Source organism: Silurus aristotelis (assembly GCF_946808225.1).
Source record: "Silurus aristotelis genome assembly, chromosome: 4".
Taxonomy (NCBI): domain Eukaryota; kingdom Metazoa; phylum Chordata; class Actinopteri; order Siluriformes; family Siluridae; genus Silurus; species Silurus aristotelis.
Window position 1 is genome coordinate 25,931,931 of NC_139577.1, and position 24,595 is coordinate 25,956,525.

Sequence of the window (24,595 nt, forward strand, 5' to 3'; positions counted from 1 at the left end):
GAGAGAGAGAGAGAGAGAGAGAGAGAGAGAGAGAGAGAATAAAAATTTTGAAACAACCTGAATCACAGTGACTACTTGCCTTACAGACATAATAAATATATGAATAGAAAGTATAGAATAGAAATGTCTACTTTTAAAAAAATAATTCACAAAGCAAATATACTCTAATTATAAAAGTTAGAGCAGGAACAGTTTCTCATCAACAGTTTCTCATCAACCATCCGAGTTAAAACATAGCAAAGGTTATGTTTGGTGTCCTGATGATTTACGCAATATTAAACACCATAAATACTTTAAAACATTTACAAGAATATTTTGTCTTCTTGCTCTATGTTGAGTCTGGTTTCACTAATAATAAACATACATTTGCATTAATCATTCATATTTGTCCATGCTCATGTTGATTAGAATATTAAAAACTTGAAAAGTATTAATTTAAAGTACATATAAAACAGGAAAAATGTGTGATTAATTAAGTATTAATGGATACGTTTTTACTTAAATACATGTCTGAGCCCATACTTCTTTACTTTAACTTGAGTAAAAAAGTATAGTCAGTACTTCAGCTTTTACCAGAGTCTTTTAAAACATGAGTATCTGTACTTCTACTTATGTGAAGGATGTGTTTGCTTTTGCCACATCTGCTATGGAGCCACTACACAACCACTTGTCTCAGTGTAAGCTGAATGCATAGCTAGGGTAGCTGTGAGACATTATTACCAGCCTGTACATCTCTTGATTTCAGAGTCCAGCTAGATTTTTATTACTTTGAAATCTAATAATGAAATAGCTATTTGATGTCATCTAATGTCACTTCAGTTCTTGTTTTATTGCATTGCTTCATGTATGCACCATTCTTCAGATCCAGATAAAATAAACAAAGAGGGAAGTCTTGAGCTCATAACCCCAGGCAACAATAAAGAGACACTTCATGTTGGCTTCCATGAGTCCATGTCTTGCTGACAGAAAAGTCACATGAATTTTAATGTAATTATATAATAGTGTGATTTAATAATACAATTAGAAGAATAAAAAAAAAAATAAGAAGAAGAATGGGTGGGGGTGTTAATATATTTACTTAAAAATTCTTTAACAAATTTTTTTTATGATATTTAAAAATAATGGGATTGTTTATGGTTTGTTTTGCTATGTGGATGAACCTTTTTATTTTATTTTTACATTTGTGCTGGTAAGAAATTAAATACACATATCACAGTGGTCACATTATTACATTCTTTCAGGAAAAGCACTGAACATCACTGGGAATCATGTGCACATGTGAAGTGCCCAAAACTACGACACACATTATAAATTATACGGTTACACAGACACATTTTATCATATATTTAAAAAGAGCTCTTAAGGAGCCTTAACTGTTGTCTTAATGACAACAGTCCTATGACACATTATAGAATTTGGTTTAAAAGAGGCAGATGTAGAGGACAGGGGAGTATGGAGACGGATGATCCGCTGTGGCGACCCCTATAGGGAGCAGCCGAAAGAAGAAGAAGAAGAAGAAGAAGAAGAAGAAGAAGAAGAAGAAGAAGAAGAAGAAGAAGAAAGTCCCAGAGAAAGAAAGTCCACTTTGGAGATCTATTATCACTTAAAATAACAGAAGATCAATATAATATCATCATTTCATATTTTATTCACATTTTGCCCAGAATTTCTACATAATTTATTTTGGGGCATCCTTTAGGATGATTATGATTATTTGTTGAGAATGTTTGCAGAAAAAAAACAAACAAACAAAAAAAAAACAGAAAATGTTGAGAATTGAATCAAACTGAATTGACCAGGAATGTAAAATTACACCCCTAGCAAGAAGTGTCTTTATTGCCAATCATCAAGGTGTCAAGTGTCCATGCCAGTCAAAATGTTGGGAGATTTGGGTAATACAGTGACAGTGCTTGTTAAAAGTTTGGTAACACAACTCTTTTATTGCTTTGGGGACACATGCATATTTTTTTTGTTCATATGCAACAAATTATGTAAAAAGTAAAAAATGAAATAAAATAGAACTAGACCGTGAATGACTGGAAGAAAGTTATGTGCAAAGTCCAAATTTAACATTTTTGGAACAGGAGAGAAGGTGTTACCAGACTGTCTCAAACCCACAGTCAAGTCAAGTCAAAAAGCTTTAATTGTCATGTCTACCATATATAGCTGACGCAGTACACAGTGAAATGAGACAACATTCCTCCAGAACCCTGGTACCACATTAAACAGCATACAGCTACATTACACAACATAGGTTACATAACAGAACACAGAGTTAGGGACTAAATTAAGTGTCCTTGCCACATAAAGTGCATTTGTGTGCAACCGAGTGCAAACAGTGCACACAAAAACAGTGCAAACAAACAACACAAGGACAGCAAGGACAGCACTGAATACATTGACAACCAAAATTCTAATATTTGTTCCATGAAATTGTATTAATTTATTTCCAACCCTATATTCCAGTACGTGTATGTGGATGTTAGATTATTTGTCCGATCAGATTTCAGCCTTTATGTGCTTAAAGGCTTAAAGGCTTATGTGCTGCCATGTCAATCTAATCTGCTCAGGGCCTTCAGAATCAGTAGTGCTGGCAGATGTACCTTAAACTATATTAGCAAGAGGTCTGTTTCTTTAACCAATCGGATTTCAAATTCACCTCACAGGGCCAGCTGACTGGCCCAGAATAGTTTTAGCATTTTTCAGTCCTCTGATTGGTTGGTCAGAGGGAAACGTCTCTAGGTTACGAACGTAACCCTAGTTCCCCGAGGGAACGAGACGCTGCTCGAGTTCCTGAAGGGGAACTGGATCAGAAGGCTTGAAAGAGAGATCCAGCAAGTACGACTTTGTTAAGTTTTACAAGAGACATGTAGAAACTGTATGTCTGGATGCCAAGAGTGTGTAAAGCTGTTATTTGTGCTAATGGAGAATTTTTGAATAATAATAAAGTTTATTAAATTTTCATACCGTCATCTGTACAATTATATATTGGTTTGTTAGGTGTTTTTAAGCAGTTGGCAGGCATTTTAAACTCTAGACAGTGTTTAAAATTTTGATCTATATCTATAGAAAATATTTAACAAAACAATTGCTTAATTGACTTAAACAAATGTAAAATTACTTAAATGAAAGTGCACACAAAGCAGACTAAACACATTATGTACAGCATTATAAGTGCTTTATGGTTACTAAAGCACATTATATATTTCAGTAAATTGTGGGTTTGATATTCCATCCGAAATTCTACTCTTTGGTTTAGACCCTGCTACAAAATATCATGAATACTGATGGCAGACTTTGATTTCTGGCTGATGGATATAATATTGAGGAGGTGTGGCAGCAACAGATTCCTCTGTCAATCAGGTAACTGGCACTGGGCTTGTAATGCCCACTTAGAGGTGCTAGTTTAAATGTGGAACACAAAACTAACGTGAGTTTTCACTTCAGGTTATAATTACAGATCAGATTAGGTTTAATTTATAATTAATGTACCAAGTCTTTAATACTGTACTACCCCTGTGTTTTTTTTACTTGATTCTTGGTGTTCTGCAGAAATTGTGGGTGGATAAGTGATGACATTAAATGTCTTTTAGAATTTATTCAGTAGTGTTGTAATTGTGGGTAATTTCATGATAATTAAATTAAAAGCTCTGTAATCTCAATTAGATATTAGTATTCAGACCATTTATTCAATTCTCTCTTTTTGAGTAAGACTAAATCAGACTGAATGTATAGTTACTCCCATTCTTCTTGGCAGATTCGCTCAAGCCCAGAACAGACAAGGAGCGTCTTTAAACTTCCTTTTTTAGGATTTCAAGCCTGACCTTTAATTATGGGCCTTTAAAGAGTAGATGCAAAACCCGCAAACATCCCAAACCATTTAGAGACGTACCAGCACCCTTTGGATTACACTTCATGTAGAGTTTTGACATTCGAAAACATTCAAAGGCCCTGGTATGGAGGAGCTGGTGTTGGATCTATAATGATCTCAGATGTTGAGCTATTTTATGAGTTGCTCAGTAGCTCCTGGTTTTATCAACCGACTTTATAAGACTGTAGAAAGGACATTACTCATAATCACACACTCCGGTGGTCATGGTAGTTCTCACTCTCTGGTGTTTTGTATTGTTTGTAAGATTTATAATCACATACTTCATATCACCCAAATGAGGATGGGTTCCCCTTTTAAGTCTGGTTTCTCTCAAGGTTTCTTCCTCATCACATCTAAGGGACTTTTTCCTTGCAACAGTCATCAGGGATAAATACACATAATTCAATTATATTATTTCATTTCATTATTTTTTTTTTTTTGTTCTATAATTCTTACATTTTGTAAAGCTGCTTTGAGACAATGTCCATTGTGAAAAGCGCTATAGAAATAAACTTGAACTTAAACCTAAAAGGAATATTCAAAAACTTGACCTGAAGCTATTCAGGCTTTATCTTTGATATATGCTTTGGGTCATTGTTGGGCTGAATGGTGAACCTTCCTCACCAGACTAAGGTCATCATTCTGGAGCAGGTTTATTTCAAGGATCTTCCTGTGTTTAGGTGCATTCATCCTTCCCTCAATTCTGACCACTTTCCCGACCCCTGTCATAGCATGATACTGTCAGCACCATGCTTCACATTAGAGATATTAATAGACAATTTATGAGCTAGGATCATTCAACCAGGGAATCTTATGGGACATTTAAGTGCTTTTAATATATCTTTTACTCTGTATGATTTATTATTTTCCAATAACAAAAAGCTAAGTGATAATCAAACCATCACACCTTCATCAATTATTTTCCCATACCCCTTTTTTTTGTTCCATACTCATAAAAAGATGATTCTCAATATTCTCTTGCTTGATGTAGTATTGAAAGCAGCAGTGATCTCAGGGTGGTAGATTTTCACACAGTCTTTTAAAAATGCCAAACTTTAAAGCAAAAAAAAAAAAAATCCAGTGTTAAAGGAATGGGGAAATCCTTCTTGTCTACCCATAAATATCTGGCTTTTAAAATGATGGTGATGTTCTGCTATTTGGTAGCTGTAATGTGGTACAATCACCCATAAAACACATGAAATGACACAGCAGTAGGACACATAGTAACCAAACTGCTAATGGACCAGCTGCAGCTATGACACAAAAACAAACCATTTGCCTTAACATTAGACGAAACTTTCCTGCACATCAAAGCTGCTGTTCATGTAGTAAAAAAATTTACTTCTTGTTTGAGAGAGCATAATGGTTTACAAGGTCACACATACAGTGAATAAGAGCCAGAAATTACTGTATAAATTTAAAACATACATTTGTAGTAAGTTAAATAAATATTGCCATATTTAGGCTACAGTTTTATACTTGTATTACATTGCATACTGTTAAATAGTAAATAAATAAATGTATTTATTTAACAATTGATGCATTATATATATTTTTTTATAAAAAACGGAGCACATACAGCAAGTCTAAAGCTGCAAAATATATTGTGAGCATAGTATGGGCCATAAAGTTAAATAGAATCAAATTATAGAAGCTAATTGTCATTTACTCAATTTTGGCTCATCATAATCTGTGTGTTAACAGGAGTCTGGTAGTACTCAACATTTATTTTTTCTATTTTTTTTGGAGAACAGGATTGATAGAGCAATTACATAGTACTTATAAAGAACTCCCATTATAAAGACAATTAAGGTGCTTAAAACAATGATTTTTAAAAAAAGGCTACATGAAGGGGGCATGAAACTCAAATTACAAACAAATATAATCCATCCCCCTCTTCCAATGCCAAGCCAATACTAAACTACAACATCTAAATTGTAGAGTAATAAATTGATACGCATCATGACTGTGATGCTCCCTTGTCCTTATTGGCTGGATGTTGGTGAATCTTATACCCATTTCACAACTCCCATGTACAATGTTCTTATCTTGGCTTTTACGATCAGATTACATTTGGGACAAATGGTCATTAAAGGTTCCCTTACCACATCCATAAATCTTCTCCTTGGCCTCCTTCTCTTGTCCTCCTTGCTGGCAGCTCCATCCTCAGCATTCTTCTACCGGTATACCCTGTGTCCCTTCTCTGCACATGTCCAAACCATCTCAATCGCTACTCCCTCAACTTGTCTCCAAAACGTCCTACATGCACTGTCCCTCTAATAAATTCTTTTCTAATCCTGTCTATCCTCATCACTCCCAATTAAAATCTCAGCATTTTTAACTCTGCCATCCCCAGCACCTGTCACCACCTACTTCTGTCTAAATTAATGCCACTGTCTCTAAACCATACAACATTGCAGGTCTCACCACGGTCATATAAACTTTCCATTTCACTCTTGAATATACTCTTCTATCACAAATCACTCCTGCCACTCTTCTCCACCCACTCCACCCTGCCTGCATTATTTTCTTTACTTCTCTAACACACTCTTCATTACTTTGCACTGTTGACCCCAGGTACCTGAACTCCTCCAACTCTTCTTAACCTGCTCCCTACTCTCACCACAAATCACATTATCATCCACAAACATCATAACCCGGACCAGTAAAAGTGTGGAGATGTTTAGGAGAGATCGCAGTGGAGTTTTTAACACGATTAACAAGATTTTGGAAGCTGAGAGGATGCCTGAGGAATGGAGAAGGAGTGTGCTGGTACCAATTTTTAAGATTAAGGGAGATGTGCAGCCCTGCAGTAACTACAGGGGAATTTAGTTGATCAGTCACACCATGAAGTTATGGGAAAGAGTAGTAAAATCCAGCCTGAGAGAAAAGGTGACCATCTGTGAGCAACAGTATTGGGTTCATGCTGAGGAAGAGCACTAAGGACGCAATATTTGCTTTGAGAATGTTGATAGAGAAGTATAGAGAAGGACAGGAGGAGTTGCATTGTGTGTTTGTGGATCTAGAGAAAGCGTACGACAGAGTGCCAAATGAAGAGTTGTGGTATTGTATGAGGAAGTCAGGTGTGGCAGGGAAGACTGTCCACGAAGACTCGTGTCTGACCTCGTCCGTCAACCTGTCCATTATCACTGGAAACAGGAAAGGCCCCAGAGTCAATCCTTGATGCAGTCCCACCTCCTTGAACCAGCCTGTCGTTCCTACTGCACACTTCACTGCTGTCACACTGTGCTTGCTAATACATGTCCTGCACCACCACACCCAACTTCCTCCTACAGTACCACAACTACCTTGCAGGTCTGCACATCTCCCTTAATCTTAAAAATTGGTACAAGCACACTCCTTCTCCATTCCTCAGGCATCCCCTCACCTTTCAGAATCTTGTTAATCGTGTTAAAAACTCCACTGCGATCTCTCCTAAACATCTTCACACTTTCACTGGTATGTCATCTGGGCCATTCTCAAAAAGGCCCAGCAGAGGATGTACTTTCTATGCCAATTAAGGAAGTACGGTCTGCCACAGGAGCTGTCGATGCAGTTCTATCACTGTAGTCATTGAATCTGTCCTGTGCTCATCAATCACCAGCTGGTTTGGAGCAGCAACAAAACAGGATAGGAACAGACTGCAGAAAACAGTTAAAACAGCAGAAAAAAACCATTGGTGCTCCTTTGCCCACTCATCAGGACCTGTACCATACAAAAACCAGAAACCAGGCAGGAAAAATCACTAACTGTATAGTTTTATTTTTGTCTGTACTTTGAGAGTTACTAACAGCTGGACCCAAATTCCTTGTATGCGTCAACACACTTGGCCAATAAACCTGATTCTGATCTGATTTGATCATTTCCATCCTTTTAGCAAAATCTACCACCATCTGCCCTTCCATATTCCTCTCCTTAAGGCCATACCTACCATTCAACTCCTCATCACCTCTGTTCTCTCCACATTAATGGCCATTGAAATCTGCCCCAATCACCAATCTTTCATTCCTAGGTACACCTTCTACCACTCCATCCAACTCACTCCAGAATTTTAATTTTTATAGGCACTCATGACATTTATCATCACCCATTTAACTTCCAGCTTCACATTCATCACCCTATCAGAAACTCTCTTCACCTCCACTAACTCTTACTGTACTCTTCCTTCAGGATCACACCTACACCATTTCTCTTTCCATCCACACCATGAAAGATCAGTTTAAACCCACCTCCAATGTTCTTGGCCTTACTCCTTTTCCACTTGGTCTCCTGAACACACAACATATCTACCTTTCTCCTCTCCATCATATCAGCTATCTCTCTTCCTTTATCAGTTATAGTACAAATATTCAAAGTGCCCACCCTAACCTCCACTCTTCTACACATCTCCTTTCCCTGCTGTCTCTGTAGAAATCGTCCTTTTCTCCTTATCTTCCTTTGGCCAACAGTAGCCCAATTTCCCAAAGAACCCAGGTAACCCAGGCCTCGACCGATTCAGTATGAAATTCAGGTAGTGATCCGCATATTTGGCACGTTTTATGTTGGATGCCTGTCTAAACGCAACCCTCCCCATTTATCTGGCTTGGGACCGGCACTAAGGGTGAACTGGCCTGTGCAACACTAATGGCTGGGTTGTTAAAAGTCATTAGTTCTTTTTATTTTTAAATTTTCTACTTGGATAATCTGGAAAATATGTAGAAAATTATAGGAAATAATTGTTTAGGCCAGATGGTTGAGGATATTGCCTTAGAAAAGGGTATTATGTTGTTGAGAAAATTCATTTGAAAAACTGTGGGCTGTGACAACCTGTCTGTGTGTTTACAGCAGCCTCCTGTCACTCATTCTGCAGACACTCACCAATGCCCCTTCACTCTGCTCATTTCAAGCTGTTTGGGAGAAAATTGCAGAAAACTGGTAGCTCAGCCAGATACAATTACTGTGAGACACAAAAAAAAACAAAAAAACATGCCATGCAATGCACTCTATGAATTCAATAACAATCAAAATGCAATAAAACCAGAATAAAAATGGTAAATTGGTAAATTATTACTAGATATAGCTGGAAATTAGCATCATTGTTACTCCTGCACTAAATGTTAATAAAACTTGTCCAAGAAAGTATTCCGACTTGCTGAGTTGCACTGAAGTTTTATATTCGTTGCAGGCACTGGTCACGCTTCCTCCATTAATTAGGTGAAACATAAAACCAGATTTCCTGTTTGGGAATCAATAAAATACATCTATCTATATTTCCCAAGTGAATAAATGTTTTTGCTCATTTTTAATTCCTGAGACAACCAGGCCTTCATACAATGCAATTAATTGCCATTGTTATTCCCTGATCACATGTTTATATGCTTAGCACTCAAATCATTAAGAGCAGAGAACAGACGCAGTAACCAAGCTTTTTAATATCACTGACAGGAAAATAGCACTGCAGAGGGAAAGCTTTGGCTAAATGCGACCGTCAGAGAGGTGAAATGTCTGCTGAATATTACTTCAGCAAATGGAAATCTTACCTACTTCCATGGTCTTTTTTACGGTTTCAGTACAAACTAGTCCCATAAGTAATGTATTGTAGTCACACAGTGTAGCCGCAGAGAAAGTGGATCCCGCTTCTGATGCTAATTAGCCTTTACTGCTTATTTTATGTCTCTTTAATGTATGAAAACTGAGGGCTGGAAGGGAACATTTGCAGAACTCTTAGCCTATTTTATATTCCTGAATGGTTTGAGACCCTAAACGACAATTTCATCCTTTGTGACTTCAGCAAGCGAAGTGTCCAAGTCCATCTTAGAGGTGGATTACTCTAGAGCATTTATCACATAACCATCCTTTTTATCTTTTTTGTTTTATATTTGTGGGAAGAAAAGAGTTATTTTAAGATGTGTAGGTGAGCCATTACATTCATTTTTTTTTTTTTCATTTTAGCAGCCGTTCGCCAAATAAAACTATGAGGATGGTGGATTGCGCCCGGCTGGGGTTTACTGCCTACTGCAGGGGTGACATTGAGGAAAATGATTCTCTTCTGTTGTTGATATGCAATGGATTATCTTAATGTCCTTTAAATTACATTAATGAAATAGGGACCACAATAAGCTGAGTAATACAATATGTCCTGAAAATAGTACCTTTTGTAGAACATCTCTCTGTGCGTCTCTGTGAAAGTTTTTAATGTTAATTCGTGTCATTTTTGTTAATGGCGAATTAAAGAAATAATTAGTTTTATGAGAGGTACTTAACTTATGTACTGTGCAAATAACAAGCTTTCTCTCTAGTAGCACTAGAACAATGAATGCTGGAATGGATATGAAACAGGCAGCACATCAGGGTGGAAATCAGATTCGCTTTCAAGCAGCACGCCCCCGGATCCAAAGCAAACTCGATGAACTGAAACCGCTACGACTAATGGATGAACGCAGTGGGCTCATCATGCTGAAGCTCATCTCAAAGACTGCTGGTGTCTGTAGACAGCTCACATGCTTCATTGGACTTGTTTACAACCTTTCGAATGATGAGGCAGCAGAAATATGCCTCACAGAATCTGCAGTGGGCTTTCTGTTCCCAGGCATGCTTGACTGAAAAGGAACTTGATTGAAAATGCATTACAAAATGCACATGAACTTCATCCAAATCGCAGTTTAAATTGTCATACAAGACATCATGTCAGCTGTAAACAGGATTGAAAATTCTCAGCACATTTCAACATATTGTTTTTTACTGTATTTACAGGAAAACCACAGCATCTAAATTCTGCAACAAAAAAAAAAAAGAAAGAAAACAAAAAAAATACCTTAATTATCACATTATACTAGGATATCAATTATTGTATAAAACAGACTGATGATGAGTTATCACATATATATTTAAAAAATGGGTGGTGTAGCAAGTAATATTGCTCCCTCACAGTGTGTTTCCTGGTTTGAGCTTAAATGACTTAATATTTGGAGTTCAGTCTACATGTTCTCCCAATGTATGAATGGGTTTTCTGTGGATTTTCTGGCTTTTGCCCACTTCACGCTATTTTACCTCTAGGTGAAGATTACAGTTTTTCTCAGTTGCTTGGAGCATTTCTCAAATCATCCTTAATATTTGCAAACCAATATATAAAAAACAATGTAAACAAACAGCACAACACATTGGAGTTCCTGCAAAAGCCTGTACTTTTCTCAAAAGCCTTAGTTCATCTCTTAAAAGTAAGTATTTGGGTCAATGAACATCTCATTTCCAGCAGAATAACAAGTCCTTTTTTTCCATTGTTCACAAATATAGTCAAAATGTTTAGTAATGTTGTCAGTATGATGGCGCACAGCTTCAGTATTTTTCTGATATAAACTATGGTTTGGATTACAATGATCGAAATTGCACAAGGCTGAATTTCTTCTGTATGGTATATATGAATTTCAGCAGCACAAATTTATTAATTTATTTGATTGCATATTTGATTTATATTGATTGCAAGGGACCGAACAGGATTCACACTTTTACTGTACTGTACAAGTGTTCGTTTGTTTCTTAGTTGTTCATCCATTTTCAGAATATATAATTCTTTGTGTTTCTCTGTCTGTATACACTCTCCAATTGAAGCTCCAGAAGACTCACCTTTGACCTGTTTTAAAGAACTAGTTGATTATTGGTTGATCTGATGTCACTCTCCCGTATTAGTGACATTCAAGATTCATCTGCACAATTCATCAATTCAAGTCCCATTTACTAAAAAAAGTTTTAGATGACAGATGATGACAACTGGTTTACAGTTTTTCTCAGTTGCTTTGGAACGTTTCTCAGATCAGAAATAAAACTACTTGTTTAACCTCCACATTATTTAGTCATTTGTGCTCATCATTAGAACATTTCTTGTTGCTTTGATCAAATTGCTAATGCATTCATTTCATTTCATTGCATTCATTTCATCGATTGTGTACAGTTGTCTGCTCCTTCCTACATTATCAATTGTTGATCAAAATATAATATACTATTTTCACCTAAATAGTCTTAACCCCAAAACATCTCAGCATCAGTTCATTGAATAAGTCATTGAATGCAAAATGGTTAAACCAGTTGTCATCATGTCATCTAAAATTTCTATTAATTGAGACTTGAATTGATGAATTGTGCAGATGAATCTTGAATGTCACTAATACGGGAGAGTGACATCAGATCAACCAATATTTAACTAGTTCTTTAAAACAGGTCAAAGGTGAATCTTGTGAAGCCTTAATTGGAAAGTGTATACAGACAGTGCAAAACAAAGACCTAGACATTCTGAAATTGGATGAAATGGAAAACTAAGAAACAAACAAACACTAGTACAGTACAGTAAATGTGTGAATCCTGTCTGGTCTCTTGCAATCAATATAAATCAAATATGCAATCAAATAAATGAATTTGTGCTGCTGAGATTAATAGACGTCGTACAGAAGGAAGTCAAGTTTTGTGCATTTTCAGTCACTGTGATCCAAACCATTGTTTATATCAAGAAATCCTGAAACTGGGCAGCATCATACTGACAACATGACTAAACATTTTGATGATTTTTTTTGTGAACAGTGACAAAGAGACTTTTAATTCTGATGAGAATAACATGTTCATTGACACAAATGAGAGATGAACTAAGGATTTTGAGAAAATTACAGGCTTTTGCAAGAAATACAATGTTTTGTGCTGTTTGCACCAATTGTTTTGAGAATGCACTTATTGGTTTGCAAATATTAAGGATGATTGGAGAAATGCTCCAAAGCAACTGAAAAAAAACTGTAACCATTTTGCATTCAATGACTTATACAATGAGCTGATGCAGAGGTGTTTTGGGGGTTAAGACTATTCAGGTGAAACCAGTATAATATATATTGATCAACATGACATAAACAACTTTTAAAGTAGGAAACAGCAGACACTTGAACACAATCGATTAAATGAATAATAATGAATAAAGCATTCGCAATTTGATCAAAGCAACAAAACATTTTCTTATGATGAGCACAAATTAATAAATGGTATGGAGGTTGAACAAGTAGTTTTGAGAATTTCATTTCTGATCTGAGAAACGCTATAAAGCAAATGAGAAAAACGCCAAAGTTTTTCCTTCTACACTCCGCAACTAAACGGAACTCTGTTGTGTTTCTGATTTCCCACCCGGACACCGTTTGAAGAGGCAACTTCCGCTTTACATTGCGTGCCTCTGTTTTCCCAGCTAGATCTCTTCGGCACTTTCAGACGCGGAACAGAATTGTTTGTTGGATCAAAGAAGCCTGAATTAAGGTATTATACGAATAGAGGAACACTTTTAAATGGTATTTGTGTAGTACTCAGTATTAAAGTATAAATTAATGGACAGGTTATGAGCGGTTTGAAGCTAGCTAAGGAATTAGCAAGCGATGAACCAAAACGGGCAACTTTAGCTCAAGCTACTACCTAGCGTATTGTGTGCAAGCGGTCAGCGTGTGTTTAGTTCAGTTAAGTTGTGTATACTTTACATTATATTTATTATTATTTAGATAACGTCATTTATATTTGGTGTATTTTTCGGTAGAACATGTTTGAAGAAGTTATCTAGCTGTGTAGCCCATTAACCCCCAGGGTTAGTTTGCTCTTCCTCAGAATGAGTGTTTCTGTTTCTGATGCCCCCTCCCAGCACACCATACAAGACCCTGGAACTGCTCTGTGTAGGAGTTACACATGTGAAAACATTGTTGAATATGTTGTGTGTAAAGGAAGAGGGAGAAATTGTTCATACTAACAAATTAACTACAGTCATTAACAGTGTACCTGTGTGTGTGTGTGTGTGTGTGTGTGTGTGTGTGTGTGTGTGTGTGTGTGTGAGAGAGAGAGAGAGAGAGAGAGAGAGAGAGAGAGAGAGATATTGGATGATCAGAAGTTCGTGAGTTTAAATCCCAGCACAGATGAGCTGCTACTGCTGGCCCTTAACCCTCAACTGTTTAGTTGTATAAGTGTCTGCCAAATTTTCTAACTGTAATGTAGTAAAAATGTGCACCCGACTTGTGGAAAAGCAAAAGGGTTTCGGCTGAAAGATCTTTGTCTGTGTGAAGAGTTGCTGAGGCTGTGGGAGGAGGTGAAGCTGTTTTAAAATACTAAATGGCTGATGTTATTAGACATTCATTAAAAAAAATAGTAATAATAAATACATCAATAGCAATGCAAACACGTGCAGTTGAATTTCTGTTGAAGCTTCTCATCACTGGAAAGAAGAAATCTTTTAATCCGTAGTTACTTTACTTTTCACTCCATTGACTCCCATTCAATGCATGTATACAGTAGACACTGGAAGCTCAGTAGGACCAAGTTTCACATATTTCTGACCCCAAAGTTCAATTTGTTTCACATAATGCTGAGTGACTGATGGAAGATCGATACCATTAATAGATGAAGAAAATCCGATTATAAGCATTGACACATTTGTCGGTTTTTTACACAATTTAAAATAATATAAAATCAACAAATAACCCTGCCGTGTTGTAAGTTTCAACATATCCGTTTGCCGCATTTCCGCTGCAGGTATGCGAAAAGAAAAGTTGCGTGCTAAAAGTCTAGTGTGACTGCGTATTGTTTGTGCTGGTATGTCAGGTGTGATGAGGACCAGAAACCGACCTTCGAGTTTAGTTTCTTAACAACAAACGTTTTCGCATTTTGCTATAAGTATCCTAAACGCAGTGCTACAAATACTATGAGACATATTTGATGTTCTCTTCCAGTTGTAAGAGATAAATGGACTTTATTATTTATTTTTTAAGGAACACAGCATGCAGTATGTTAGCCATAGTAAGATCGGATCATTTGTTACTTGTTTGTTAGTTGTTGTTTTTTTTATCAAGATGAACAAATCTATTTTTGAGTTATTATTATTTTTTTTTTTCTTTGATCAGAAATAAAATCAAATGTTGTATTTTCAATAAGCAGATCCCGTTTACATCTACAATGAAAATTCTGGAGGCGCTTGGCCGAAAACCAAAAATGACTTCTTTTAAATTGCCTCTAAATACTTTTTATATAATTGTTCGAATCAATATTAGACTTTTTAATTTTGTGAAATTTTATTTATCTGAACTGAAAAATGTCAAACCAATAAAATAATCACATTTAAAAAAAATTATGAAAGTATCAAAACTAATCGGAAAAACATTAAACAAACCAAATGCTAAAGAAAATATTTTGGAACAAACTTAAATATATTATTCTCCATTGAGTTCTTTTCAACATATTAACATTTAACAATTATTTAGCAAAAGAGCATTACAGTCGTCCACCGATTTATCACTGTCCTGTTCTTGCAGTCCCACTCAATTGCGATTTTCAATTTGGCACATAACTATTTTGTTTTACAAATTGTCCCGATTTCATTTCATCCTAAGAAATGAGTAGAATTACAAGAAACCGTAGATATTTTTGGTTTGTGTTTTTGGTCCTTTTTTTTTTTTTTTTTTTTTTTTTTTTTTTTTTTTTTTTTTTTTTTTTGGGCAAACCGATAATGGCTTTATTTAGTTTTTGCCGACATTTCTCACTTGACTTTTGTAAACGCTGTGCATATGTATATGTATATGTAACTGCACAGCATATACGGGAGTCATGTGACAATAAAGCGAACAACTCTGACCAGAGGACTCATTAGATCAATACTCAATTCTGTTTCCTGTGTAATTCGCTGCATAGCTTAGATGGAAGTCACATGATAAAAGAGCGACTGACTAAGATTAGAATAATTGAGAGGTAAACAACTCGATTCTGTTTCCTGTACATAACCTATGCAGATTTTGCGATGCTTTGCTTATGTGCATCCAGTAGAAAATGAACGAATCACTCATTGAGTCTAGTCGTTCATCTGAGTCACATTAAAGACTCATTCAAAATGAACGAGTTGTTCATTAAAGACCCGTCACTACAGAATGTTGTTTTTATGTATTAGTTTTATGGTCAGTGTAACAAAACTTTTGTGGCCCTTACAGTTTCTTCAGCGTTGCAGGCAGATAGTAGTATAACATGTCTTTGTGCTGTAGAATTAATTTTCCTCTACTTGAATTAAGAGACCCAAACCTTTTTTAACTTGACAATTGCCCTGTGTAAGTGAGCTTCATGCAGACATCAACAATCTGAATTCGATTGTTGCGCTTCTGAGTTGGTCTATTGCTTGATTCTATCACACTCTGGTACATCACCATTCAACTTGCACAAGTACAGCACAATGTGCATATTGAACATTTTGGTGTGGTATAATAACGTATGAATATTACACTGGTGTTGTTGATCGGCTAAAACCGATGCACATATTATTTATGTCCTGGACAAAAGCCTACCCGAGTACGAGTTAGATTCTTGGGAATTGTTCAACGCAGCTGAACTCTGAGCAACTTCTGTGTGTAGTCTCAGGTTTAGTTCTCTGGTGCGTTTTCTGGCCCACATGACGACTTTTACATTACAGATTTTCCATTCGAGCCGTGGTCGGTTTCAGACTAAACTGCCAGTGTGACTGTTATTGTTACTAGAACAAGAACAAGAAGCTTGTGATGTGGGTGGTAGTGTAACAAAATGATTTATCGGCATGTTGCCTGCTTTTTAATTACCTCTGTCATAAAAAACGCATTTAAAATGATTTAGAATTTATAGAAAATGAAGGTTTTTACCCTACCATTATTGTTTGGATAGAAATGTCTTTTAGCTTTGCTGCACTTCTGTGTGTGTGTGTGTGTGTGTGTGTGTGTGTGTGTGTGTGTGTGTGTGTGTGTGTGTGTGTGTGTGTGTGTGTGTGTGTGTGTGTGTGTCCTATCTAATTGACCCCTTCCTCTTTTTGTTCACTCAGGGTTTTTTTTTAGCATTTGTGTCACTTATAAAATGCCTGTGTAAAACTGGAGAAGGTCAAATTGTTCTGTGCTTGGGTCATTCCACTAAAAGCTGCTTTGTGTTCATTCATTCGTTCAATGTCAGGTCTTTAGCACGATTTGCTGCTTCACAGTAATCCTTTTTTTTTTCCTCCCAATTTAGCTTAAATGTTCTTTTGATTTTAATTTATTTATTATTCTTTCTTTTAATCTCGTCTTTTTTAAAAGCTTCCAGCTTTAAAATGTGCAGTTTATATGCAGGTATTTAATCGAGCTGTGAGCAATGGAAAGGATTTGCAGGAATAAATTTGAATGATTTCATCCAGCTTTTCTTGGTCTCCCTTCTCCTCAGTGACTCGGCGTGTGACCTGTAAGCGAAGATGACGGACCGCTACAACATTCACAGCCAGCTGGAGCACCTGCAGTCGAAGTATATTGGCACAGGACACGCAGACACCACTAAGTGGGAGTGGCTGGTGAACCAGCACAGAGACTCGTACTGCTCCTACATGGGCCACTTTGACCTCCTCAATCACTTTTCCATCGCGGAGAATGAGAGCAAGGCTCGTGTGCGCTTTAACCTGATGGAGAAGATGTTGCAGCCATGCGGACCTCCTGCTGACAAACCCGAGGATGCTTAAGATAACGCTTCACTCGGAGAGGACTTTTAAGTTTATAGGGGTAAATTGTGAATGAGATTTTTACGCTTTTTTTGTTTATTTTTTTTTAGTTAATTTGGTTGAGATCCTCTTTTTTTCCCCATTTTGTATCGTTTATCTTAAGAAAATAAAGTGGGAGAATGTTTGAATACTCTTCCTCAACACAAATACAATCTCGCTCTATTCTTTTTTTGCAGATTAAACAAAATATCGCTTCAGTGGTGCGATACGAGGGATTCTGTGGGGTCTTAAATCATTTTAAACAGGTCTTCATTTTTTGATGTCCATGTAATGCTACCTCTAATGCTTATCGAAATGCTCCCGCAGCACTCTAGAATATTTATTTTTTGGTTTATGTAACGGTGGTGTTCGTTCTTTCACTCTTTCAAATATAACTTGATGAATTACGACAACAAATAAGACCAACAGCCAATCAGCTTTCTGTTATTGGCACGAATCTCTTGGATTATAACCAGATTTTATTTTTTAGTGATAAAGATTAATTTAGGGCTTGGTAAAAGCCGGCTAACAATGTATTTACTTGTGTGTCTTTGATGGTGTGAAAATCAGTTTAAAATTTAATTCTTTATTTTAATAAGGTCTTAAAATGTCTTCAATTTGACTTTGTGAAACCTACAGAAACCCTGGATTTGTAAGATAGAAAAAAAATTGTACTTCGTATGTTTGAACATGTTAAACGTAACCATAAGCTAATAAAATGTATAATTTCAGTATGAAAAAACACTTTGACCTGCAGCAGTAGAAAAATTCTCATGTTCAAGAAATCAGTGTAACATTGTACTAGAGGTCGACCGATTGATTGGGCCGATTTTTGGCATTTTGTAATTACTTGGCCGATTTTGCTGTAAATTAAGTTGATTTATTAGGCAGGCGCATCTGACACACCAAAACGCGTGTGTTCTGTGATGCGTGAGAGACATATATTTCATACCAGCAGGTGGCAGTAGTCTGTATCCCGCATTCAAACAGGTAAACCAAAAAAAGCTAGAACTGTAAATACATGGCAGTAAATATAAAGAAGTGGTTCTCAAGCTATTTCAGGAGACCCCCTTGTGAAGGGTAAATCCTTTTGTGGCCCCCTGCTTGATGTGGTGTTCTTTCTTTCTTTGAAATAAATCCTTACTTTTATTCGCATGCTCCAGATGAGTTGTGAGATTTTAGTTGAGTTTATATGGTTTCAGCGCTTCAACGAATAAAATCTTTAAGCACAGTGTACACTGTGGTCTGCCATATTTTATGTGCGAGTCGTCAAATTTGCACAGTTTTGTTTTTAATACGCAAGACTTTTCTGTTTTAACCGTCTCAGCCGAGCCTTTGCATAAAGAGTCTTCGCATTTTTCACCGTGTTCATGGCTAACCGTTCTGTGCACTATTACATCAACGGAGGTTTTGGTGATGTTTCAGCGTAGTGTGCTGCATGAAATATTATTATTTTTTTAATATTTAAAATTTTTTTTATTCATAATTGGTTGACAATCCTGACATACAGGTAAAATATTTTTTTAATTCATTTTCTAATCTAGATTCTAGAATTTGTATGCGGTTTTCCTTGTGGCCCCTATTTTGTGAGAACCACTAATATAAAGCAAGGACTGTTGCCACCTGCTAGTGCAATCATTACTAACGGATTCCTGCTCAACATGCAGAATCAGCTGAAAAACAAACGTCAACGGTGCGCGAAAAAATACCACCCAACATTCCCCAACAACACCTATCCGACAAATTCACAGATAGCCAACCGTCAGCTTGGTGTATCCTGGGTTTAAGTACTTATTGTTTCACCAAATCCTTTTATATTTATTAATAATATATATATACAGTATTGTTCAGAATAATAGCAGTACAATGTGACTAACCAGATTAATCCAGGTTTTTAGTATATTTTTTATTGCTACGTGGCAAACAAGTTACCAGTAGGTGCAGTAGATTCTCAGAAAACAAACAAGACCCAGCATTCATGATATGCACGCTCGTAAGGCTGTGCAATTGGGCAATTAGTTGAAAGGGGTGTGTTAAAAAAAATAGCAGTGTAGCAGTCAATCACTGAGGTCATCAATTTTGTGAAAAAACAGGTGTGAATCAGGTGGCCCCTATTTAAGGATGAAGCCAGCACTTGTTGAACATGCATTTGAAAGCCTGAGGAAAATGGGTCGTTCAAGACATTGTTCAGAAGAACAGCGTACTTTGATTAAAAAGTTGATTGGAGAGGGGAAAACCTATAAAGAGGTGCAAAAATTATAGGCTGTTCAGCTAAAATGATCTCCAATGCCTTAAAATGGAGAGCAAAACCAGAGCGACGTGGAAGAAAACGGAAGACAACCATCAAAATGGATCGAAGAATAACCAGAATGGCAATGGCTCAGCCAATGATCAGCTCCAGGATGATCAAAGACAGTCTGGAGTTACCTGTAAGTACTGTGACAGTTAGAAGACGTCTGTGTGAAGCTAATCTATTTTCAAGAATCCCCTGCAAAGTCCCTCTGTTAAAAAAAAAGGCATGTGCAGAAGAGGTTACAATTTGTCAAAGAACACATCAACTGGCCTAAAGAGAAATGGTGGAACATTTTGTGGACTGATGAGATAAAAATTTTTCTTTTTGGGTCCAAGGGCCACAGACAGTTTGTGAGACGACCCCCAACTCTGAATTCAAGCCACAGTACACAGTGAAGACAGTGAAGCATGGTGGTGCAAGCTTAATGATTATGGGCATGTTTCTCCTACTATGGTGTTGGGCCTATTTATCGCATACCAGGGATCATGGATCAGTTTGCATGTCAAAATACTTCATGTCAAAAGGTCATGTTGCCTTATGCTGAAGAGGACATGCCCTTAAAATGGTTCTTTCAACAAGACAATGACCCCAAACACACTAGTAAACGAGCAAAGTCTTGGTTCCAAACCAACAAAATTAATATTATGGAGTGGCCAGCCCAATCCCCAGACCTTAATCCAATCGAGAACTTGTGGGGTGATATCAAAAATGCTGTTTCTGAAGCAAAACCAAGAAATGTAAATGAATTGTGGAATGTTGTTAAAGAATCATGGAGTGGAATAACAGCTGAGAGGTGCCACAAGTTGGTTGACTCCATGCCACACAGATGTGAAGCAGTTTTAAAAAACTGTGGTCATACAACTAAATATTAGTTTAGTGATTCACAGGATTGCTAAATCCTAGAAACAAAAATGTTTGTACAAAATAGTTTTGAGTTTGTACAGTCAACGGCATACACTGCTATTTTTATTAACACACCCCTTTCAACTAATTGCCCAATTGCACAGCCGTACGAGCGTGCATATCATAAATGCTGGGTCTTGTTTGTTTTCTGTGAATCTACTGCACCAACTGGTAACTTGTTTGCCATGTACCAATAAAAAATATACTAAAAACCTGGATTATTCTGGTTAGTCACATTGTACTGCTATTATTTTGAATAATACTGTATATCATTCTTTTTCTTCTTTCAGCTGCTCCCATTAGGGGTCGCCACAGCGGATCATCCATCTCCATACCCCTCTGTCCTCCACATCTGCCTTTTTCAACCCAACTACCTGCATGTCTTCCCTCACCACATCCATAAACCTCCTCCTTGGTCTTCCTCTTTTCCTCCTTCCTGGCAGCTTCATCCTCAGCATTCTCCTACCGATATACCCCATGTCCCTCCTCTGCACATTTCCAAACCATCTCAATCTCGCCTCCCTCACCTTGTCTCCAAACGTCCTACATGCGCTGTCCCTCTAATAAACTAATTTCTAATCCTGTCGATCCTCATCACTCCCAATGAAAACCTCAACATCTTCAGCTCTGCTACCTCCAGCTCCACCTCCTGTCTTTTACACAATGCCACTGTCTCTAAACCATACAACATCGCAGGTCTCACCACAGTCCTATAAACTTTCCCTTTCACTCCTGTAGATACTCTTCTATCACAAATCACTCTTGCTATCACTCTTCTCCACCCATTCCACCCTGCCTGCACTCTTTTCTTCACTTCTCTAACACACTCTCCATTACTTTGCACTGTTGATCCCAGGTACCTGAACTCCTCCACCTTCTCCACCTCTTCTCCCTGCACCCGCACCACTGCCCTCCCTCTCATTTACACACATGTACTCGGTCTTACTCCTACTGACTCTCATTCCCCTTCACTCCAGCGCATACCTCCACCTCTCCAGGCTCTTCTCAACCTGCTCCCTCCTCCCACCACAAATCACATTATCGTCCACAAACATCATAGTCCACGGAAACTCCTGTCTGACCTCATCAGTCAAACTGTCCATCACCACTGCAAACAGGGTTGGGGTTGATGCAGTCCAACCTTCACCTTGAACCAGTCTGTCATTCCTACTGCACACTTCACTGCTGTGTATATAAATATTATAAATTTTTTACTTTTGGAGCGAGACTAAGAATAAAATTTGGAGAGCAGTAGTGGACGAAGTACACAAAACATGTATTTGAGTAAAAGTAGAAATACAGAAGTAGAAATATTATTATTATTATTATTATTATTATTATTATTATTATTATTATTATTATTATAATTATCATGAGCACAAAACCTTCCTTTCAACGACTTCAAAAAAGTCACTCAGATAAGGCCAGGGTGCTGTGGCAAGTTAGAGTCTGGAGTTTCTTCCATCATCTGGTCCTCTCAAAACTGACGCTGAACTGTATGTTGGTGATAACCTAAGGGTTTATTGGTCTTTCATTAAATACATGATCCTTCACTATCCTTATAACGTGATGAGTGATAGCGCTGCATTCACACCTTCCCTACTTCAGTTCCCTCCTACTTCAGTTCTTCTTTTTTTGTATTGGGCTACTGAGGGTTTTTGTCAATCATAATTTTTATTTGTAGTCAGTCTCTGTGATAATATATAATGATATAATGATATAATAATATTGATTTAATAGTGATATAATGATACAATAATTAATGCTACCATGCAAATGAGTGGTTAATAAACATTTTGTTTTGTGCAGACGCCCCGTGCCAGAGAGTGAATAAGAATAACATTAGATAGAGAATGAGAGTAACCTTTTAATACTGTATTGTTAGTGAGCCTTCAACCAGCTGTAGTTTAGTCTACAGGTAGACGCCGGGACCAAAACCTGCTAACAAGCATACTGATTTGAGTGGTTTGTGTTGTTTAATAAATGTTTAATTAAAATTTTTTTTTAAATTGGCATTGTAAATTAGCCATTGTCTGCCGTGATATATGCATCGGCCAGAGAAAAACCCGGTCGACCTCTACATTGTACCATGTTATTAATTATTTTCCTGTAACAGCATGTACTTATTTGTGTTTTAATGCTTCAACCGCTTCTATTCCTGCAGATTTAAATCAATGTGCCAGTTTTAAAGGAATACTCCAAACTTATCTTTAATTACATCTCCAGCTAATCTCTGACTGTACTGAGTAAACTTATTGCAAACCACTTGTACTAATACCAGGCTTAGAATTCTTGTTCTACTGCCAGATAAGAAATGGATTTATGTATTTATTTAATATTCCTAACAGAATCACTGAGTTACATTTATTTTACTTACAATATGTATTTATTCATGACAAAAAAAAATTCTCAATAGTCTATTCTTTTCATTTCATAGCTTTTCTTTCAGTTGTGTTGCTTTCCAGTGTGTCTGTCTACATTAAAGTTTCTATCCAATCAGATTTCAGCTGTCACATTACGTGTTTCCAGCGTCAAAAGAATGTGTTATGAAGCTTTCAGAATGAATAGTGTGGGCGCCCTGTAGCGTTAAGTACAAAGCTGTTGCTTTAACCAATCAGATTGTGAGTTGGTGTATCTTAGGCCATCTAGCAGGCACACAATAATCTCTGCATTTTCATGTAATTTCATTTTCAAGCTCAAATATATTCATGCAGATTCACTAGCCGTTTTCTCATTCCACAACGGCTGGCAGAGGAGAAGAAATTGATTTGGTCGTGGATACATATACAAGGAAATTTGCAAGGCGGACTTTTCCTGGGCATTGTGAGGAAAGGTCAGTCTAAACAGTTCCAAAAAATAGATTTTTTTATGAACCAGTTATACTTTAGCATTTTCATTTCTGTAGAATTTGCAACAAAAAACAACAACACAATTTTCCTTCATTTCAAAGCCCCAGGAAAACCATAATGCACAGAAATGCATGGAAACACAGGGGTCATTTTTGAGGTTAATACTGATGCTTCTGCTAAAGTTAATTTCTGCAGGTGATGTAGCTGTTGTGGCAGTGAAGAGAGACTTGTTAAATTGGGTTTATTGCTTTTGTAATGCCATTCATTATTGCTTTATGAGATACCAGTCTGTACAGTGCTCTGTTATACTGCATTTCTCTATAATACTGATGCTTTATAGCCATCATAATAATGGTATTTAGAGGTGGATTGGTTTAGGTAGGACACCACTGAAGGCACAGGCCTGAAATTATCCTCTGCTAGTCCCCAGAATACAGTTATTGTATTCGGTACAAAATTGTGCATCACCTCCACTAATCTAAAGATAGAATGCGTACATTAGGGGTGATCTTGATCCTGTATGCGACTGCTGCAAGCTACTCCATACCACATGTTTTGATTATGCTCAAAGTATTCAATTACTCAATCTTTGAAACATTCATAAGAACTTTGGCAGATTATTTGCTAAAATAATGAGTGCACATGAAAAGATTCTACTCCTCCAAAATATGAACACTGGATCAAGGATGTTATGCATCATATACAGTTGAAGAAAATATGATACTCTTTGAAAGGAACAGCTTGGAGATTTGGCAACCTTTCTTAGCCTTTGAAGAGAATGGAACATATGACTAACTAGATTGAACGTACATGATTCTTTTCCTCTCTCTCTCTCTCTCTCTCTCTCTCTCTCTCTCTCTCTCTCTCTCTCTCTCTCCCCCCCCCCCCCCCCCTACGGTATTATGGTATTGTATGAGGAAGTCAGGTGTTTTAGAGAAGTATGTGAGGGTGGTGCAAGACATGTATGAGGACAGTGTGAGGGCAGTAAAGTGTGCAGTAGGAATGACAGACTGGTTCAAGGTGGAGGTTGGACTGCATCAAGGATCGGCTCTGAGCCCTTTTCTGTTTGCAGTGGTAATGGACAGTTTGACGAACGAGGTCAGACAGGAGGATGATATTGTGATTTGTGGTGAGAGTAGGTTGAGAAGAGCCTGGAGAGGTGGAGATATCTGCTGGAGAGATGGGGAATG

At 37.1% G+C, this 24,595-nt stretch overlaps 1 protein-coding gene across 1 annotated transcript; it reads left to right on the plus strand.

Moving 5' to 3' along the window:
* Positions 1 to 12,990: 12,990 nt before the first annotated feature.
* Positions 12,991 to 17,533, plus strand: sf3b5 (splicing factor 3b, subunit 5). Its single transcript, XM_083539661.1, has 2 exons — positions 12,991 to 13,132; positions 17,054 to 17,533. The coding sequence occupies exon 2, from the start codon at positions 17,082 to 17,084 to the stop codon at positions 17,340 to 17,342; it is 261 nt and encodes an 86-aa protein (XP_083395787.1). The 5' UTR covers positions 12,991 to 13,132; positions 17,054 to 17,081; the 3' UTR covers positions 17,343 to 17,533.
* The last annotated feature ends 7,062 nt before the right edge of the window (positions 17,534 to 24,595 follow it).